The sequence below is a fragment of the Pinus tabuliformis genome, chromosome 2_2 (genome assembly GCF_031772625.1).
Source record: "Pinus tabuliformis cultivar Carrire ecotype Pingquan chromosome 2_2, CPIR1, whole genome shotgun sequence".
In the NCBI taxonomy this organism is placed as follows: Eukaryota; Viridiplantae; Streptophyta; class Pinopsida; order Pinales; family Pinaceae; genus Pinus; species Pinus tabuliformis.
The window spans coordinates 1481272-1499821 of NC_142300.1; the positions used below are offsets into that span (position 1 = coordinate 1481272).

Below are 18550 nucleotides of genomic sequence, written 5' to 3' on the forward strand. Positions count from 1 at the left end.
GAATTGGCTTAACCTACCCCCCAGTTCCATAGGTCTAAAATTGACAGCTCCACGTCATTTAGATCTAGTTTTAGTTTAGCGACTTTCTATCTCCTTCAAAAACTTCAGGAGTTAGCATAATGTGTTCATGTATATGTGGTTTACTGCAAGCTTCCAATTTACCCCTTCTTATTTACCATATTGGCTTATATACTATTAAATTGTTTTTGTGCATTAGAAACCTATTTTAATGGTAGAGCATTATACAAAAAATTATTCTTCAAGGAAAAGGTCTCCAGTCCTCTTTCCAAGTCATCCATGAGTATTGTGTATTACATAATCATTGTATATGCAAGGATTAACGCATCAGTTTTAATTCACACTATTAGTGGTGGAGTTATTCTATATAAAGTTGTTTCTAGATAAGCCTATCATATTCTGATCAACTTCCAATAACCAAATCAGTGAATCACAAATTGATCAAAGGGTAGATGCAGACAATCACAGAGTATTACATTTAAGTAACAACAGCTCATGCCACTGAAAACCAACACAATACAATGTTGATATCGATGTATACAAAAGCGTGAATACCAGGAATTCACTTTACTTGTACCCCTACCAATTATAAGTACTTAACTAGGAAAATGCTAAACTCATACATGAACATAAGGAATTTTCATGGAACATAAACTTGCATATAAGAAAATTTCAGAAACATACCGTATAATATTGAATAGTATTGATGGCAAATTCAATCCTATGTATGGAACAAGCAGCGTGGGCATTATGTTCATACGCCAGTTTGTTTTGCATATGACAAATAAATACCTACAACATGAGAAACCATTTTAAATTTGTTATTCAGCTCATTATTTGGTTTCAGAATAATTCTTAAAGCAGTGTGCTTTTATTTCATCATGCACTTAACATTTTGACGACAGAGCTGATAAGAAAAGCAGGAACAAGAAACAACGAATTTGAGATCAATGTGGAAACAAAACATCGCTGGAAGAAGGGAAAAAGGAAAATTTAATTTGTTGAAAATAGCAGTGAGAAAGGACCATCTTTGACTTGTGCCTTAGTCAAAGAGACCAGAAGCAGTTTTTCCTTAGCATGCACAAGTTCCTCTAAGTTAGCAACCAATTCCTATAAGTTAAGAGCTAATTCTTAAAAATTAGAACGAGTTCCTAAAATTTAGGGCGAATTCCTAAAAGTTAGGACGTGTGCATGAAGCAGTTTGACGGTTTGACTAGTGCAGAGTTGGAGGCTCAGTTATTTGTCTCCTAGTGCTAGTTTATTTGGCTCAATTATCCTTACCATGCACATTGGCAACGGGAGCTTCCCTTTAGGCTCTGTTACCGCTCAAACTAGCAGGGGACCTAAGAGGGACTCCTAAAGGGACAACTGCTAGATCAAGGACAACAATGGAGACTTAGTCCACTATCACCTCAGCTAAGACTCCCTACTCTTTACGGACTTTCACTAATGGGAGGAGACCCAGTATATATAGAAGGTCACTTGTAAAGGATAAATCAACCAATGAATATGAAGTGACCCTTGTAATCCTTTTCCTAGAAGGGGTTTTAAGAATAGAGCTTTCTTGCTTATCAAGCAAGGTATGAAGATTTCCAGGAGAAGGAGATGAGGACTTGAGGGTTAGGTTTAGAGGAATATGCCTTATGAAAGAGTTTCCCAATCCTAAAATCCTTATTGAACTTGACTTCCTGAATGGTTCTTGAAGATTTGACTTTTCAAAGATGCTGAACCACACGGGACCAAGTGGACCCAACCTAGGTTATGGGGCAAGAATTTAGCAACCAATGAAGTTCTTAACCCAGACAAGGAGGGGGAAAGGATCAAAATAAGGATTTTTCACTTACAGGCGTCAAATTGATCCTATGAGAAACTAGCTTTGGGGATGTTAGGGCAAAGTTTGATCTTGGAGCTAAGGCTTGGGTTATTTCACAACTCCACTGTCGGAATGGCTTCAAATTGGGAGGCCTTGAGGACACACTAGCGAAGGAGTGGCTAGGAGATCGAACCTTTTAGAGGGATACTTTGTCAGGAAAGTGATACCCTAGGTGACCCAACTTGGCTAGACCTAGAAGTAGGTGAAAAAGAGGTTATTTTTGAGTGACCACCTCTTGGTAGATCAGTGCCCTAGTCTTGGGAGAATGGAGTCTAGGATAAATATGAATGAGAACCTTGTTTCTTAGTCAAGGAGGTCGTAAGACTACTTCACTTGCCTTCTAGGGCAAAGGGAAGCAACCTTACAGCTTTATACTTCAACTTGCAAAAGGTGATGGCTTATCAAGATGAATTTGTTGACAGAATTATCCATAGGAAAATTAATTCAAAATTACATGGCCCATACATTGAGAGCTGATATATAGAGACAAAATTCCACAATTTAAGCAGTAAATGCATGCAGTAATTAGCCCTAAAAAAAAAGCGAAATTCCCAATCCAATGTATATGACAAAGTAAAATAAAAAAAGCATTAAAAGCATGTACTTACATGTAATAGAACATATCCAACCATCCACAATTTGACAATAGAGAAGCTCCAAGATAAGATATACCAAATCCAAACATCAAAATTCATCCATAAAGCTCCAATTCATCCTCCAAGAAAAAATGTGAAATTCTCAAGAGAGAAAAGAGATCCAATCCAAAGCGATGATGAGCAAATGAACTCATCTCACTTGTATTTATACACTAATGAAGAGTTCGAATTAGTCTCCTAGACCTACATAAGTTCCAAAAATAAAATAATGTTCTAATAACCTAACTTTTGGTGACAAGCCCACCAAAATAGCTCACAAATGAAATAATTAACCTCTTAAGAGGTCAAATGATAAATAATACATGTCGTAGGGCCCTCCAAGAAAGCTGATGAGGTCCATAGGTTCCATAATGAAGAATAGGACCCTCAAAAGTGATGGACAAGGGGTTGGCCCCTTGTTCTCCAAACAATAAACCTGTGGTGCTCCTAGTGGATGTGGCAGCACAATAATAACCTCATGGGTCTCCAAATGAGTTGAAGATGCTTGTAGATCATCTGTAAGGGCTCTGAAGATGGTGTAGGTGATGCCACATCATCCTTCAAGTCCTAGATCAGCTACCAAGTGCATGGTACAACTGTGGGGTTGGTTGGGCAGAGATGAACCAGGCCTCGTCCAATAGGTGAATCTCGAGCAATCTCTGAACATCCTCGGGAATCCATGGAGTGTTGTCTACTGTTGTGGAGGCCCATGGCTCTCAACGCACACCCTACATGTGCCAATGTAGCCCTCTGGAGGGTTAGGACCCTGTATAGGAAGACCAAACCCAAGATGGAGACCATCTGCAATCCTGCATAAGATCCAATGCGTCGCCTAGCCCTCTAGTAAAACAAGTCATTAGAGAAATCAAGTAAATGAGCTTACCAACCATGGACCACAAGTGGGGACTTCATAATGGTCCGCCCTTCCATAATGGGCTTCGGGATGTGCCAATGTCTCTCAAACTCCAAATGGAGTTAAGCAAGTGTCCTATTAAGTGGTTTCTACTTCTAAAGAGGATAATGTGTTCAAGGTACATCTTTTAAAAGGTGGTGGTATGTGATAGAGAGGTGAATGAAGTAGGGGATGAGAAGGGGCAACCCTGGGCCACATGTTGGGGTACGAGGGTAGCTAATAAAAGGGAATCCCACACATGGGTGTATAATGTATAAGAGGGAGAAATCGTGGTACATGAGGTGCCCCGGCCTTGATTTTTCCACCTTTCTTTATATGCCTTTTGCTCTTTTATGATTTTTTAATTCACTGCTCGGGGCTTAAGGGGTAAGAGCATGATGTGTGAGATGTAGAAGTGGATACCCCCTTTTGAGGTAGGGCGGTTCATTGCCCACCAGGGGTTGCGACAATCATGGATTCCTATATGTGTTGATTTGGGGTAGCAGCGGATGTGCTCTAGCCATGAAAATTGGTGGAGAGGCTAAAACACATGAAATCTCCAAGACCCAGAAATGGTTTGGACAAATTGTACCCAGTTTGAGAGATATTAAAATAATTAATATTTTTAATGGAGTTCCTAAGTCTAAACTTAGGAAAAATAAAATATTAATGGGTATTAATATAAAACTATGTTAGAAGGTTCCAAAAGTCATGGATCAAGCCAAATCTAATCTTAGCTATTGATTAGAGATTTAATCTCGTTCATTGATGGACCAAAGAGAAAAGTATAAGAAGAGGCTTAAGGGTCAGTTGAAGAACACACCAGAGTGATCAGTGATTCATTTTGTTAGAGCGGGATTGCTAAGCAAAAAAGAATCAGTGATCAGCAGCGAAGGGCAGTGAGTATTGGGCAGAGAGGCAGAGACAATACTGAGAGACCAGCGCAAAAACAAGCAAAGCGAGAACAGCAGCCAGTTCAAGCCACACAGAGCCCAGCAGAGACAGCGCAGAGGCAGAGGGACTGCGCCATCCACGCAAAGGATGCTGGAGTGACATTGAGGGTCCCAGAGGCTACACAATGCCTCAGAGGGCTGATGCAACGGGTCCTGGGGTTAACGCAGGTCCGCAGATGGCTAACGCAAAGGCCAGAAGGGCTAGCACTGAGCTTCAGTTGTGTCGGAAAGGGTTTCGTGGGACAGGTTTTCTGAATACCTGTTTTCGGATATAGAGGTATTGTTGCCATGTATTTTTCTCTGTCGAGTGAGCCAGATAGGCACCCAATTTTACTCAGATAGACTGCATAATAATATAACCCTCTGAATAGTTGCACCGGTTTTCCCGCATTGGGTTTTTCCGGGGACATTTGTCCAAAAATAACGGTGTCACTTGTGTGCTTGTTTTCTTTCAGTTGATGATTTGTAGATGTTGTGACTATATTGTGTTTATTTCGGTATTTAAATGTATTAAATAACTTGTTCAAATTTAAACAAGTAGAAGAAATAAACCAGCAGAATACAGATTAATTTTCTAACGAATAGACTTAGAAAATTCAACATGGTATCGGAGTGTGGTTGCAGATCACAAGAAAACTGAAGGCATCAACTTAGCAAAGCATTTGCAATAGATTCAACTGTCCCGAGTGACAGAGTTGATCCTTAAAGAAAGCGACAGAGGAAGGAGTGACGCAGAGGGACTGCATCATCAGTCTAGCCAGAGAAAGGCAGCGCAAAGGCTGAGGAGGGCAGAAACAAGCTCACGCAGAGGCCAAGTGGGCTGAGGGAACCATCTTGCCGATGCCGGGATTGCGTGTAAAAATTTCTCATTTCCCACCCCGGTTTTCAGTTTCACCTTATTTCTCCCATATAGTTAAATGCCCTTTCCCATATCCATACATTCAACGACTGAAAAATAGATTTTTGCTGAAAACACAAATTCTGGAAATTTTACAAAATGCTGGAAAATGCAGAAATAAAAATCAGCAGGTACAAACAGCCATTTAACACATTTGAACACAGTGATTTTTGGTCAATGTGACCCTAGAAAAACCCCCTACAACTCTTGGGGAAAACCAGTTCGAGAGCTCTTTCTTATTTCTAAAAAATGCTTTTACAGTGAGAAATATTTAGCAAAAAATCAGCAATAATACTAGCAAACACCAAAACAGGACAACAATAAATGTTGTACGGCCTCCTCGATTTTCGTGCCCACTTTCAGCCTTAAATGTTGTTGTACGACCTGCAATAAATACGCTATATGGACCTCGATTTGCATGCAAAAAAACAACAATACGCTATACGGATTTCCTTGGAAAATCTGCCAGCAAACTGCTCCTCGATTTCTGTGCAAACTGCTCCTCGATTTCTGTGCAACCAGCTATACGGATTTCTAGAAAATCGTGCCAAAAATCTGTCTTTCATGTGTGTTAACTCAATTGTACGGATTTGCTAAACTGCTACCTTGGAATGTGTGCCAACCTGCTGTCTCCTTCTCCTCCCTGTCCAGAAATCTCCCTTGCTCTCTTGCTCTGCTTCTCTCAATCTGCTCATGAAAGAATTAATGACATTTTCCTCCTTTTCCTCCTTTAATCTAACCCTAAGTGACTTTTGGGTGATCTCTAAATCCAATGGCTGAAATAGATTTAGATCTAGGGCTGAGATTAAATGCTCATTTAAATCTCACTTTCTATTTTTTAATTCACCCCACTTTAATAAAGACTCACTTAGTCATTTTTATTTCCAAAGTCACTTTTCCTTTCTAATTTCACATTGACTTTATTAAAGTCACTTTAAAATTAGACTTTAGTAACTTTATCACTTAAAGTCACTTTTAAATTAGATTTGACTTTATAAGAATTATAAAGTCACTTTAGGAGAAAAATTAAATTCTTTTTGGACACTTTTCCCTAGGCCAAAGATCAAAGCCTTAGGGAACCACCTATCCTCCGGTACCAAATTTCAACACTCCCTCTTACCGAGGAAGGTGTTCCTCACCACACCCATCTTGTCTCTGAAGTAGTCATGTTTTCCCCGTGGTAAGGCTTTGGTAAGAATATCTGCAACCTGCTCATCAATGGGAATATACTCAAGATTCACAGCTCTTTTCTGAACACAGTCTCTGATGAAATGATATTTGATCCCGATATGCTTTGACCTGTCATGAAATACTGGATTCTCCGTGAGTTTAATGCAACTCTGATTATCACAGTAAATCACTGAAGGTCTCAACGGCTGACCAAATAAGCCAAACAACATCTTGTGAAGCCAGATGGCCTCACAACTAGCTAGACTGGCTGCCATATACTCTGCTTCCGCTGAACTCAATGCTACTAACTACTGCTTCCGGCTGAACCATGACACTACTGCCGAACCCAACCCAAAACAGCACCTTGAAGTGCTCTTCCTATCAGAAGCACAACCTGCCCAATCAAAAACAGTATAACCTGCCAATCTCACTCCATCCCCCTGCCTGTAGTCCAGACCATAATCCACTGTCCCCTACAAGTACCGCAAAATGTGTTTTGCAACCACCCAGTGAACCTTCCTAGGCTCACACATAAACTGACTCATCGTGTTGACTGCAAAACAAATATCTGGTCTAGTGTTGACCAAATACATCAAGGAACCAATCAGCTGCCTGTACTATGTGGGATCCACCAACTCGGAATCTGAAGCATGAAGCTTCATCCAGTTGGTGATCATTGGTGTCGACATGGGTCTACAATCCTCCATGTGGAATTTGCCAAGGATGTCCACAATATACTTCCCCTGCCCCAGGAAGAAATGCCCCTCCTCCTGCCACACCTCCAAACCCAAAAAGTAATGCATTAAGCTGATATCCTTCATCTCAAACTCTGCCGCAAGATCTCTCTTGCAGTGCTCTATGAGTCTCTCTGCACCTGTAATGACCAAGTCATCCACATACAGCACCAGAATGAGAGGCTCCTCACCTATCACAATATAGTAAAGGTTCGGATCTGCCTCACTCTTTGTGAAACCCATCCCCTGCAAGTATGTATCTATCCTGGAGTACCAAGCTCTGGGAGCTTGCTTTAGGCCATAAAGGGCCTTCTTCAGTCTGCACACATGGGACTCCTTCCCATGCACCTCAAAGCCCTATGGCTGCTCAATGTACACCTCCTCCTGTATGAAGCCATTGAGAAATGCAGTCTTCACATCCATCTGGTGGATCTTCCAACCCATTTCTGCTGCTATCGATATAATGAAGCGGATCGAAGTATATCGAGCCACGGGAGCAAAGGTCTCCTCATAATCAACTCCCTCTACCTGGGAGAACCCTCTAGCCACAAACCTCGCTTTGAATTTCTCAATGTTGCCATCTGCAGCATGCTTTACCTTGTAAAGCCATCTGGAAGTAACCACGGATTTGCCCTCAGGCCTCGGCACCACCTCCCAAACATCATTCTTCATAATAGAAGAATACTCCTCCTGCATGGCCTCTCTCCAGACCTACTAGCTAGCTGCCTCCTCATAGCTAGAAGGCTCAGAGTCAAGGATGTTGGTAGCCATTGCCATATAGCTACAAAACCTCTCAGGGGTCTACTCTCTCTAACCGGCCTCTTAGGCTCAACAACAGATGTGGCATCTCTCAAGGTGTCCTAAAGCCACTTGGACTTCCTCTTCCCTGAGCGTATTTCTCCCATAGGAGAATGAAACTCCTCCTCATCATCATCATCAGGAGCCTGAACTCCTGACTGTCTGTCTGCTGTCCTCCTGCCTGCACCTAAACTTGTGGAAGCTGAGGTACTGTGTGAACTGTCCATCAGTGGACTCCCTAGTGAACTGCTCTGTGAATTGCTTTGCATGCTGCCCAGAGCACCACCCCTCTGGCTCGACGAGCCACTGCTCACTGACGGACTTGACATCCTCATAGACGTCCCTCTGGATCCTCCTGATCCCTGCCCACTGGATCCCTGCGATTGACTCAACTGCTGTTGAGGGTCTGGCTGATCCAGATACTCTAACTCCCATGACCTCTTGAAGGCCCTGTCCTCCTCGAACTTCACATCCCGCCTGACAACAACTCTCCTCTGTGCAGGAATGTAAATCCGAAAGGCCTTTGAGGTCTCACTGTAGCCCACAAAGATACCCTTCTCTGCGGTGGGCTCTAGTTTGGTCCTCTTCTCCTTGTGTATGTAGGAGTATGTAATGCATCCAAAGATACGAAGATGACCAATATCAGGCTTCTTCCCAGAAAAAGCCTCCACCGGAGTCATGTGCCCCAAGGCACGATGCGGACTCCTATTCTGCAAATAAACCGCTGTGTTGCAGGCCTCTGCCCACAAAAACAATGGCAACCCCTGATCATGTAACATGGCTTTGGCAGCCCCTACGATGGATCTGTTCTTCCTCTCCGCAACCCCGTTCTGTTGGGGGTTGTAAGGAACAGTGAACTCCCTCCTAATGCCTGCCTCCGCACAATAGTCAACAAACTCTCCAAGGGTGTACTCTCCTCCATTGTCCGACCTTAGGGACTTGATCTTCCAACCTGTCTGTGTCTCCACAAGAGCTCTAAACTCCTAAAACCACTTGAAGACCTCACTCTTGGTCTTCAAGAAATAAATCCAGGTCCTCCTGGAGTGATCATCAATGAATAAAACATAGTACTCATATCCACTCAAGGAAACATGAGACATCCGACCGCTCACATCAGAATGAATCAAATCAAGTATCTCAATCGCTCTGCTGTCACTGCTGGGAAAAAGGGATTTGGCAAACTTGCCCATTGCACATCCTCTGCAAGTATCAAAGTGATCAGTACTGAAATCTGGCACACCTGTAGTGATCTCCCGCAATGTCCTCAAGGCTCCATGATACATATGTCCCATCCTGCGGTGCCAAATCTCACACAGCTCAGAACTACTAGCTCTCCTGTCGGAACTACTGCTCAATGCCAAAAGGGACTGGAATGCAAACTTGTACACCTTTGCATGGCGTACACCTATCACTCTAGCTAAATCAGCGAGAGTGCCCCTCGGATACATCAATACCTGTCCTCCCCTGAACAGTACCTCATATCCTCTGTCCTCCAAAGCTGATACGGATATGAGGTTCTTCCTCATCCCTGGCACATAAAGAACATCTGACACCTTCAAGGGAGGTTTGGACTCCCTCTTAAATGTCAGTGTCCCCACCCCGCCTGCTCTAACAACTCTGTCATCACTGAGTACTACCTCTATATCAGTGCCACTCTCTGAAAGCTCTGAGAAGTACTCACGGACTCCTGTCATGTGATGTGAAGCCCCACTGTCCACATACCCGATACCCAAAGATGCTCCACTAATCGAGGGAAAAGCATGCTCCCTCTGAACCTGTGTGGCAGGTAATCCTGCACTAGAAGACTCATACGCAGTGAACCCAAACTCCCGGTCAAAACGAACTGCAAAGTCCTCAACCTCTGCTGAAGCTGCCACGTTCTGGTTCTTCCGCTTCTTCTTCTCCTCCGGACACACAACTGCATAGTGTCCCATTTTTTGACAATTCCAACACTTCACCTTGGAATAGTCCTTCTGTGTTACCCTGTTTACCTTTACCTTTGCCTTTGCCCCCACCGTTGCTTGTGGAAGCCTGCTTCTTCCCTTTGCCTTTCTTGCCTCCTGCCGACAGTGCTACATCCTCATCCTGCTCAACTGGCTTGGCTGCCCCAAGCTGACCTTTCCTGATCTTTGTCTGAATGCAATCATCCCAAAACCTCTCCCATGTGGGAAGGGTCTCACGTGCACAAACCCCATCAGCAAAGTTCATCCATGAACGGAGGAGGCCATTCACTGCAATCCGCACCAACTCAATGGGTGGAATGTCCTCTCCAACTGCTACCAACTCATCTCTCACATTAGTAATCTTTGTGAGATATCCAGCTGCACTGTCATTACCCATCTTAATGGTCTTCAACTTCTCCTTCAAGACCATTTTCCGGTTCTCATTGGTACTCTGGTAGAGATTGGACAATGTTGTGCACATCTCATGGGCATTTCTCTTTCCTCTCACATGAGGAATGCAATGGTCTTTGACTCCGTCTAGAATCAGTCTCTTACCCTTGTTGTTCTTTTTATTATACTCAGCCAACTGAGAAGCATCAGTAGGCACAACAACAGGGTTTTGTGTGGTATGCACCATGATGTCCCAGACTTCTGCCTCCTCAAAGATACTCTGCATTCTCTCCTTCCAAACGTTGTAGTTTGTATACCCATCCAACCTATCCTCCACCCTCAATCCCAATGACATCCTGTTGTCCTAAAACTGAAAAATAGCACTGCTGTAGTAAAGATAAAAACTGTTGTTTGTGAAAAATCAGCTTGTTGGAATTTTCTGAGTGAAAAATCAGCAGGCTGTAATTTTCCTCCTTGTTGTCCCAAACTGCACTTCAGCACTCAAGCTCCGATACCATGTAAAAATTTATCATTTCCCACCCCGGTTTTCAGTTTCACCTTATTTCTCCCATATAGTTAAATGCCCTTTCCCATATCCATACATTCAACAACTGAAAAATAGATTTTTGCTGAAAACACAAATTCTGGAAATTTTACAGAACGCTGGAAAATGTAGAAATAAAAATCAGCAGGTACAAACAGCCATTTAACACATTTGAACACAGTGATTTTTGGTCAATGTGACCCTGGAAAAACCCCCTACAACTCTTGGGGAAAACCAGTTCGAGAGCTCTTTCTTATTTCTGAAAAATGCTTTTACAGTGAGAAATATTCAGCAAAAAATCAGCAAGCAAATTTTACAACTTATCTCGTTTTCCGTGCCTCACAGCCAACTGGAAAATACTAGCAAACAGCAAAATAGGACAGCAATAAATGTTGTATGGCCTCCTCGATTTTCGTGCCCACTTTCAGCCTTAAATGCTGTTGTACGACTTGCAATAAATACGTTGTACGGACCTCGATTTGCGTGCAGAAAAACATCAATACGCTATATGGATTTCTTTGGAAAATCTGCCAACAAACTGCTCCTCGATTTCTGTGCAACCAGCTGTATGGATTTCTAGAAAATCGTGCCAAAATCTGCCTTTCACTGTGTGCTAACTCAGCTGTACAGATTTGCTAAACTGCTGCCTTGGCATGTGTGCCAAGCTGCTGTCTCCTCCTCCCTGTCCAGAAATCTCCCTTGCTCTCTTGCTCTCCTTCTCTCAATCTGCTCATGAAAGAATGAATGACCTTTTCCTCCTTTTCCTCCTTTAATCTAACCCTAAGTGACTTTTGGGTGATCTCTAAATCCAATGGCTGAAATAGATTTAGATCTAGGGCTGAGATTAAATGCTCATTTAAATCTCACTTTCTATTTTTTAATTCACCCCACTTTAATAAAGACCCACTTAGTCATTTATTTCCAAAGTCATTTTTCCTTTCTAATTTCACATTGACTTTATTAAAGTCACTTTAAAATTAGACTTTAGTAACTTTATCACTTAAAATCACTTTTAAATTAGATTTGACTTTATAAAAATTATAAAGTCACTTTAGGAGAAAAATTAAATTCTTTTTGGACACTTTTCCCTAGGCCAAAGATGAAAGCCTTGGGGAACCACCTGTCCTCCGGTACCAAATTTCAACATTGCGCAAAGCCAAGAGGCTCAATCATTCAGCCGCTGGGGCATAGGAGGCTGTGGGTAGTTTGTGGAGCGACGCTGGTGGGGCACTGTGGTCAGAACAGTACCTAACAAGGAAGGACCAAGGTGGAGGGAGTTGCTGCTGAGGCAGATTTCTACCAAGGAATCCGAATCAGTGTTGCAGTTTCACAGACAATCGGAGTGGGGCAACATGACGTTGGCAGAAGGATTTCTAGAAGGGAAATCGGGACTCATAGGGAGTCCAAAAGAGAACTTCCAGACGGGAAGTAGAGAGACTCAGCAGGAGTCGAACCGAGAACTTCCAAGCAGGAAGTAGAGAGAATCGGAGGAGTCGACAGAGAAGAGCAGCGAGATGGCCGTGAAAGGGCTGAGAGATCAGGACAGGCTGGACGGAGCATCCAAATTTGTGGTCTGGAAGGCCAGGATCTTGTCCATTCTAAACAGACATCGTATCAAGGGCCTCACCTTGAGACTGATGGCTATCCTAGTTGACCCAGTAGCTAATGAAAGGTACGAGGAGGCAATGGCGAAGGCAAAGTGCATCATCCTTGATGGGGTCAAGTATCATGTGGTACCACATATTACCAAGGAAATAAAAAAGGAGATGTGGAACACTTTGAAGACATTGTACCAACATACTTCTGTGCAGAGGAAGATGCTCCTGGAGAATCAGCTAAAGGTCATACCAAATGCAAAAGGGAGAGCAGATAGATGTCATCCTTGGTCGGTTGAAGGAGATCCGTGACCAGCTAACTTCCATAGGGGCCATAGCGGATCAAGAATTGATGGTAAGGACCGCACTGAACGCAGTCTCCGAGGATTGGGAGACATTTGTCCAGAGCATACTCGGCAGGACGAGTCTTTCGGATTGGGAAGAACTGTGGGCGGCTCTTCGTCAAGAAGAGATCAGACGGCTGACCAAGGCAGGGAGTAGTGGCAAAGGGGTTAGGATCAAGAAGGAGGAGGAAGAGGATGTGGCTTTAGCATCTACGGGAAAGCAGGAGAACAGGAAGAAGGACCTCTCCAAGGTCAAGTGCTTCCATTGTGGAGAACTAGGTCACTATGTGAACCAGTGTCTGAGGAAGAAGAGTAAGGGAGAGGCTTCTGACTTGAAGGCAGTGCCAGCGAGTGCGGAGAAAGAAGTCGAGGAGGATGATGATTGTGCCATGAGTGCTCATGTGCCACTTGAGAAGAAGTGGAGAGACATCGAGCTGTAGTCAGGAGGACTACAGGAGATGAGGGGCAGGATCCATGAGGTAACCAACCTCTTGGATTATACCTTGCTACGGGAGCCCCAAAGAGGAGTAGCAGGACTGGCGGATGTTGGTAGAGACGGATGCGGATGAAGCGGCAAAGAGTGCTACAATGCAGGAGTTCCTGGACAGCTTGAGGCTAGCAAGCTGCAACAGTGCTAGAGGCACGGGAGTGTTGCACCAGTGCAGGATGGCACAGAGAGGTGTGCAACGGTGCGAGATGCAGGGAGTTGTTGCAGGAGCACAAAGGTCAAGGGAGGGAGCACTTGTTAGCGGCAGAGGGAGTTTCAACCTCGGGAGTGTTTCTAGCCTGACAAGTATGTAAGAGTTGGGTGGATCAATTACTTACTTCTCAGTAACTGAGTTTCAGTGTAATAACAGTGTGCAATAGCACGATGCAGCGTGATGAGAGGGGGATGCAGTGCTGGGAGGATGGACCAGCAGTAGCACGGATGCATAGGGAGTTGTACTAATGCAACAGTGGCAGTGGCAAGGCCATGGGCAGTAGTACAGGATGCAACAGTGCAGAGGATGTTGGGTGAAGAGGCCTACAATCAGCACAGGGACTGGCGCCGGATAATCAGGGTGATACTCAGTGTGGAGTATTACTAGAGCACAGTCTTCGCTAAGAGGGAGTGTTGATTTGGGGTAGCATCGGATGTGCTCTAGCCATGAAAAATGGTGGAGAGGTTAAAGCACATGAGATCTCCAAGACCCAAAAATGGTTTGGACAAATTGTACCAAGTTTGGGAGATATTAAATAATTAATATTTTTAATGGAGTTCCTAAGTCTAAACTTAGGAAAAATAAAATATTAATGGGTATTAATATAAAACTAGGTTAGAAGGTTCCAAAAGTCATGGATCAAGCCAAATCTAATCTTAGCCGTTGATTAGAGATTTAATCTCGGTCGTTGATGGACCAACGAGAAAAGTATAAGAAGAGGCTTGAGGGTCAGTTGGAGAACACACCAGAGTGATCAGTCATTCATTTTGCTAGAGCAGGGTTGCTAAGCAAAAGTGAATCAGTGATCAGCAGCGAGGGGCAGTGAGTACTAGGCAGAGAGGCAGAGACAATACTGAGAGACCAACGAAAAAGTAGGAGAGCGAGACCAGCAACCAGTTCAGGCCATGCAGAGCCCAGCAGAGACAGCGCAGAGGCAGAGGGACTACGTCATCCACGTAGACGTTGCTGGAGTGATGCAAAGAGTCTCAGAGGCTTCACAGTGCCTCAGAGGGTTGATGCAGGGGGTCCTAGGGTTAACACAAGTCAGCAGAAGGCTGACACAGAGGCCAAAAGGGCCAGCGCTGAGCTTTATTTGTCGGAGAGGGTTTCGTGGGACAGGTTTTCTGAATACCTATTTCCGGATATAGATGTATTGCTACCGTGTAATTTTCTCTGTCGGGTGAGCTAAATAGGCACCCAGTTGTACTCAGATAGACTACATAATAATATAACCCTCTGAATAGCTGCAATGGTTTTGCCGCATTGGGTTTTTCCAAGGACATTTGTCCAAAAATAACGGTGTCACTTGTGTGCTTGTTTCCTTCCAGTTGATGATCTGTAGATGTTGTGATTGTATTGTGTTTATTTTGGTATTTAAATGTATTAAATGACTTGTTCAAATTTAAACAAGTAGAAGAAATAAACCAGCAAAATACAGATTAATTTTCTAACGGATAGACTTAGAAAATTCAACAATATGATGAAGGAGGCTCATAGAACCTGTAGGAACCAACGTGATGGCCATGATGATGGGGTAGACCTCATGTATTGGCTTTTTCCCACATGCTAAATGTGTTTGTCCCAACCATCTTTTGCATTTTGTGGTAAAATTTCCTATTCAATGTGGCCAATTATGCTTTTACTTTTCTTTTTAGTTGCATCAACCTCTGGGGCATCATTCCAGGCTTGAGCCAAGGTGTGGGCAAGGGGATGGGGAGAACTAACCCTATGTGGACCCAGGTGGGAAAATGAGGAATGGGGTAATAATGAGTGGAAAGGGGGTAATATATGCGGATGAGGAAGTGGGACCACGCAACCAAAATCAAGGTTTCCCATGAAATACCATCCCTAAGGCCAAATGGTCAATAAAAGAGCTCCCATGGGAGTAGAATCCAAGGTTAATATCCAAAAGGGGTCTAGGGGACAAGAGCACAGACCTAATCCATTATTTCCACCGAATCCCCCCATTAATCCATGCCCAAAAGTGTCCATGATAAGCAAACTACAACACTCAACTACAAAATGACAAGGCATACCTTTAGGTTTAGGAGTGTTGAAATTTCGTGACCTTGGATCTAGATTAGAGTCTTATATCATTGATGCTACCAAACCAAGAGTCTCAACTATAAACTACTTTGCATAGCAAAAATTCTAAAGCAGTAAATCATACATGCACAATATACATAGTTTTTAAACAAAATTGTACAATAATGTACAATCACCAATCTTCATTATATTAACCCAAACTGATAAATACAACAGTCCATGGTTACAAGATACAATGACAAACTTGCTTCACTGCTTCTCTATCGTATCTTGTCCTGTCGGTCCGTCGCACCCGTTCTGCTCAACTTCGGGAGGGCTACCCTCTAACACTTATTGCACGTCCTTCTGCACGGTGTACTTGGGCTGATCCAATCTGCTCCTTTGGGCTGGCCAATACCTGAGCTCCAATCTGCCAGGCTAGCAACAACTTTCGTCCATCAAAGTGCTACACTTTTGCACCGTCCTTCACCCAACCTTCAGCTGCTCTTTGTCCTTTAAGATAGCTTATCAAGGGCTCCTTTAGGTGGTCAACTCGTTGCCCTCCAACAGCTCTATGCCACCCAATCCTCTACTGCAGAATCTACTCCTTATTGAAGTCTTCCAAACACCCTTGTCCACTCCAATACTTGCCTTCCACAGTCACATCACCAATCTACCACTGTTGGATCTGCACCTAAGAGGATAATTGCACCCCATAATATGTCTTCTACTTGGCTCCAACAGTCACCAACAAATATGATCCAATTCTGGTCAACAAACTGTGACCCAACACATACCAAACGTTGTTGTTCTGACTTGCTGCAATGCTACAATTTTGGGACTGGTTAGGGCACTAACCACAGTCCCTAACTACCCAACAAACTAGCCCAGAATTGCTTCTTATTGTTGCGATTGTCCTCCAATAGTAGGTTGACCTTCACAATGCTCCTTTAGGGACGTTTCAAGCCCAATACAGAGACTCACCTCCCTAAGACAACTGCGGCACCCTACAGGACACTAGCTAGGCCTGCTGCAACCTCATCGGAGGATAGTCCACCCTCCAGGAAGCCTCCAAACTGCTTCGTTGTCTCTGCCTTGGCTATGGCCTACAAGAACAAGGCCCCGACCCTCCGAACAGCAATTATGTCCTCAAAAACGACTCCTGAAACAGCCCATAAACCCTTGTTGTTCCTAACGTCTCTCGCTGCGGCCAGGGCACAGAAATATCCTTCTCCAACGATTCCTTCTCTAAGGTATTTGTCGCACTTGATGGATGCCTTAAATGAACTCAATACGCCTTGTATTTATACGCATACAATGGCTCAACGTCACATTTGAAGTGACACTTGTCAAGTCGGCCTACTTGACAATTAATTAATTATGTCAACTTCAAAAATTCATATCTCTCAAACGACAACTCAGATTCGGACGATTTTCGATGCGTTGGAATCATCTTTCTGAGCACTATTATCATCATCCATCACATGTCGTGTAACCATCATGGTTCTGCCCCAAAAACACGATTTGTGCAAAAACCCCTTTCTTGGGTTCCAAGCCCACGATTTGTGCAAAAACCCCTTTCTTGGGTTCCAAGCTCACAAGTTGCCCTTGTGGTGCTTTGTCCTCCAACACCTGAACCCTTGGGGCCTGGAGTACCTCCCAATCTACAAAATTCAACACTCCCTCTTAGCGAGGGAGGTACCTCCGCGACTCAGAAGTACTTCATCATCATCATCACTCCTCGCAACATTTGCCCAACTCCTATTGCTCACAATAGCAGCAATCCCTGAAGCATGAACTATGCCTTCCTCGGAAGTGTCGCTGTGGCTCGAAGCCTCCTACTTCTTTTTCTTTTCCTGCAACGCTTTCCATTCCTTCCATGGTTCCTTCATGCCAGATGTGGAAGCACCCTTGCTCCCCACTGACCATGCGCTCTTCTTGGGTTGCAGTTTCTCCCTCCGAGTCTACAAACTCCCTCTCGAACTTGACTCCTTTTGAGCCTCTAGATCCTAGACTTTCTTGGAAAAGTGTACCTTCTTCTCGGGAACCTGCACCTGCTCCTTTGAAGCCTGCAACTGCACCTGCACTTGCTCCTGCTCCTCTGGAACCTGGACCCCCTGCTTCTTTATATCATCCTCAAGTTTGCCCGTCAACCTGTAGAGACCGTTCTCCCTGACTCCAAGCACAATCCCAGCGGACTTAGAGCCTCTAGTCTTAAGTCTCGCCTTCCCATCTTGGAACAAGACCTCAAAACCCTTCCTCTCCACCATCAAGACAAAGAGCACATTATACCTGAGTCCTGGTACAAATAGTACATCCTAGACCCTCAACATACATCCTGTCTCCAACCTGAATGGCACCACACCCGATCCTCAGATCTCCAACTGACTCTTGTCACCCAACACCATGTGCAACTTCGAGTCCCATTCAGCTAGAGTCTCAAAAACATCATGTGACCCTGTCATATGCTTTGTCGCACCACTGTCCACGTACCATCCATCCTCTTTGATAGTACTTTCTGAGAAATGAGAAATTAGTGAAAGGGCATCCTCTTCTTCTTCCATCTTTGCTTGATGGGCAATAAGGGAGGCATGCTTTCCCTTTTTCTTATCATCATCTCCTTTCTTCTTTGGACATTTTAACGCATAATGACCCATCTCGCCACAGTGAAAACACTTGATTTTACTCAAGTCCTTCTGCTTACCCTTCATTTTTGCTGAAAGTGCCACGTCCTCATCTACCTTCTTGGAAGGATGAAGATTCTCGTCTCGCAACTCTTCCCGAATGAAGTCGTCCCGTAGTCTATTCCAGTCTAGGAGCTTCTCCCTGGCAACAATTCCTTTGATGAAGGGTTTCCATTCCTCGGTGAACCCTTTCAAGGCAATCCTTACCATCTTTGCATCTGAAACTTTGACCCCGACGGCAGCAAGCTCATCTCGAACCTGAGATATCCTTGTTAGATACGAAGTTGTTCCTTCACCCTTTATCATCTTGGTGGATTTCAACTTATCCTCCAATACCAGCACCCAATTCTCGT

The 18550-nt window shown here is 43.9% G+C and overlaps 1 protein-coding gene across 4 annotated transcripts in view; it reads right to left on the minus strand.

The window, feature by feature from the left end:
* Positions 1-18550, minus strand: part of LOC149191246 (cold-regulated 413 plasma membrane protein 2-like) — a 153436-nt gene that overhangs the window by 102005 nt on the left and 32881 nt on the right. For all 4 annotated transcript variants that reach the window (XM_089406206.1, XM_089406205.1, XM_089406207.1 and 1 more), the window contains exon 2: positions 703-810. In XM_089406206.1, the coding sequence (XP_089262332.1) occupies positions 703-810 (108 nt within the window). The remainder of the gene's footprint in view (positions 1-702; positions 811-18550) is intronic.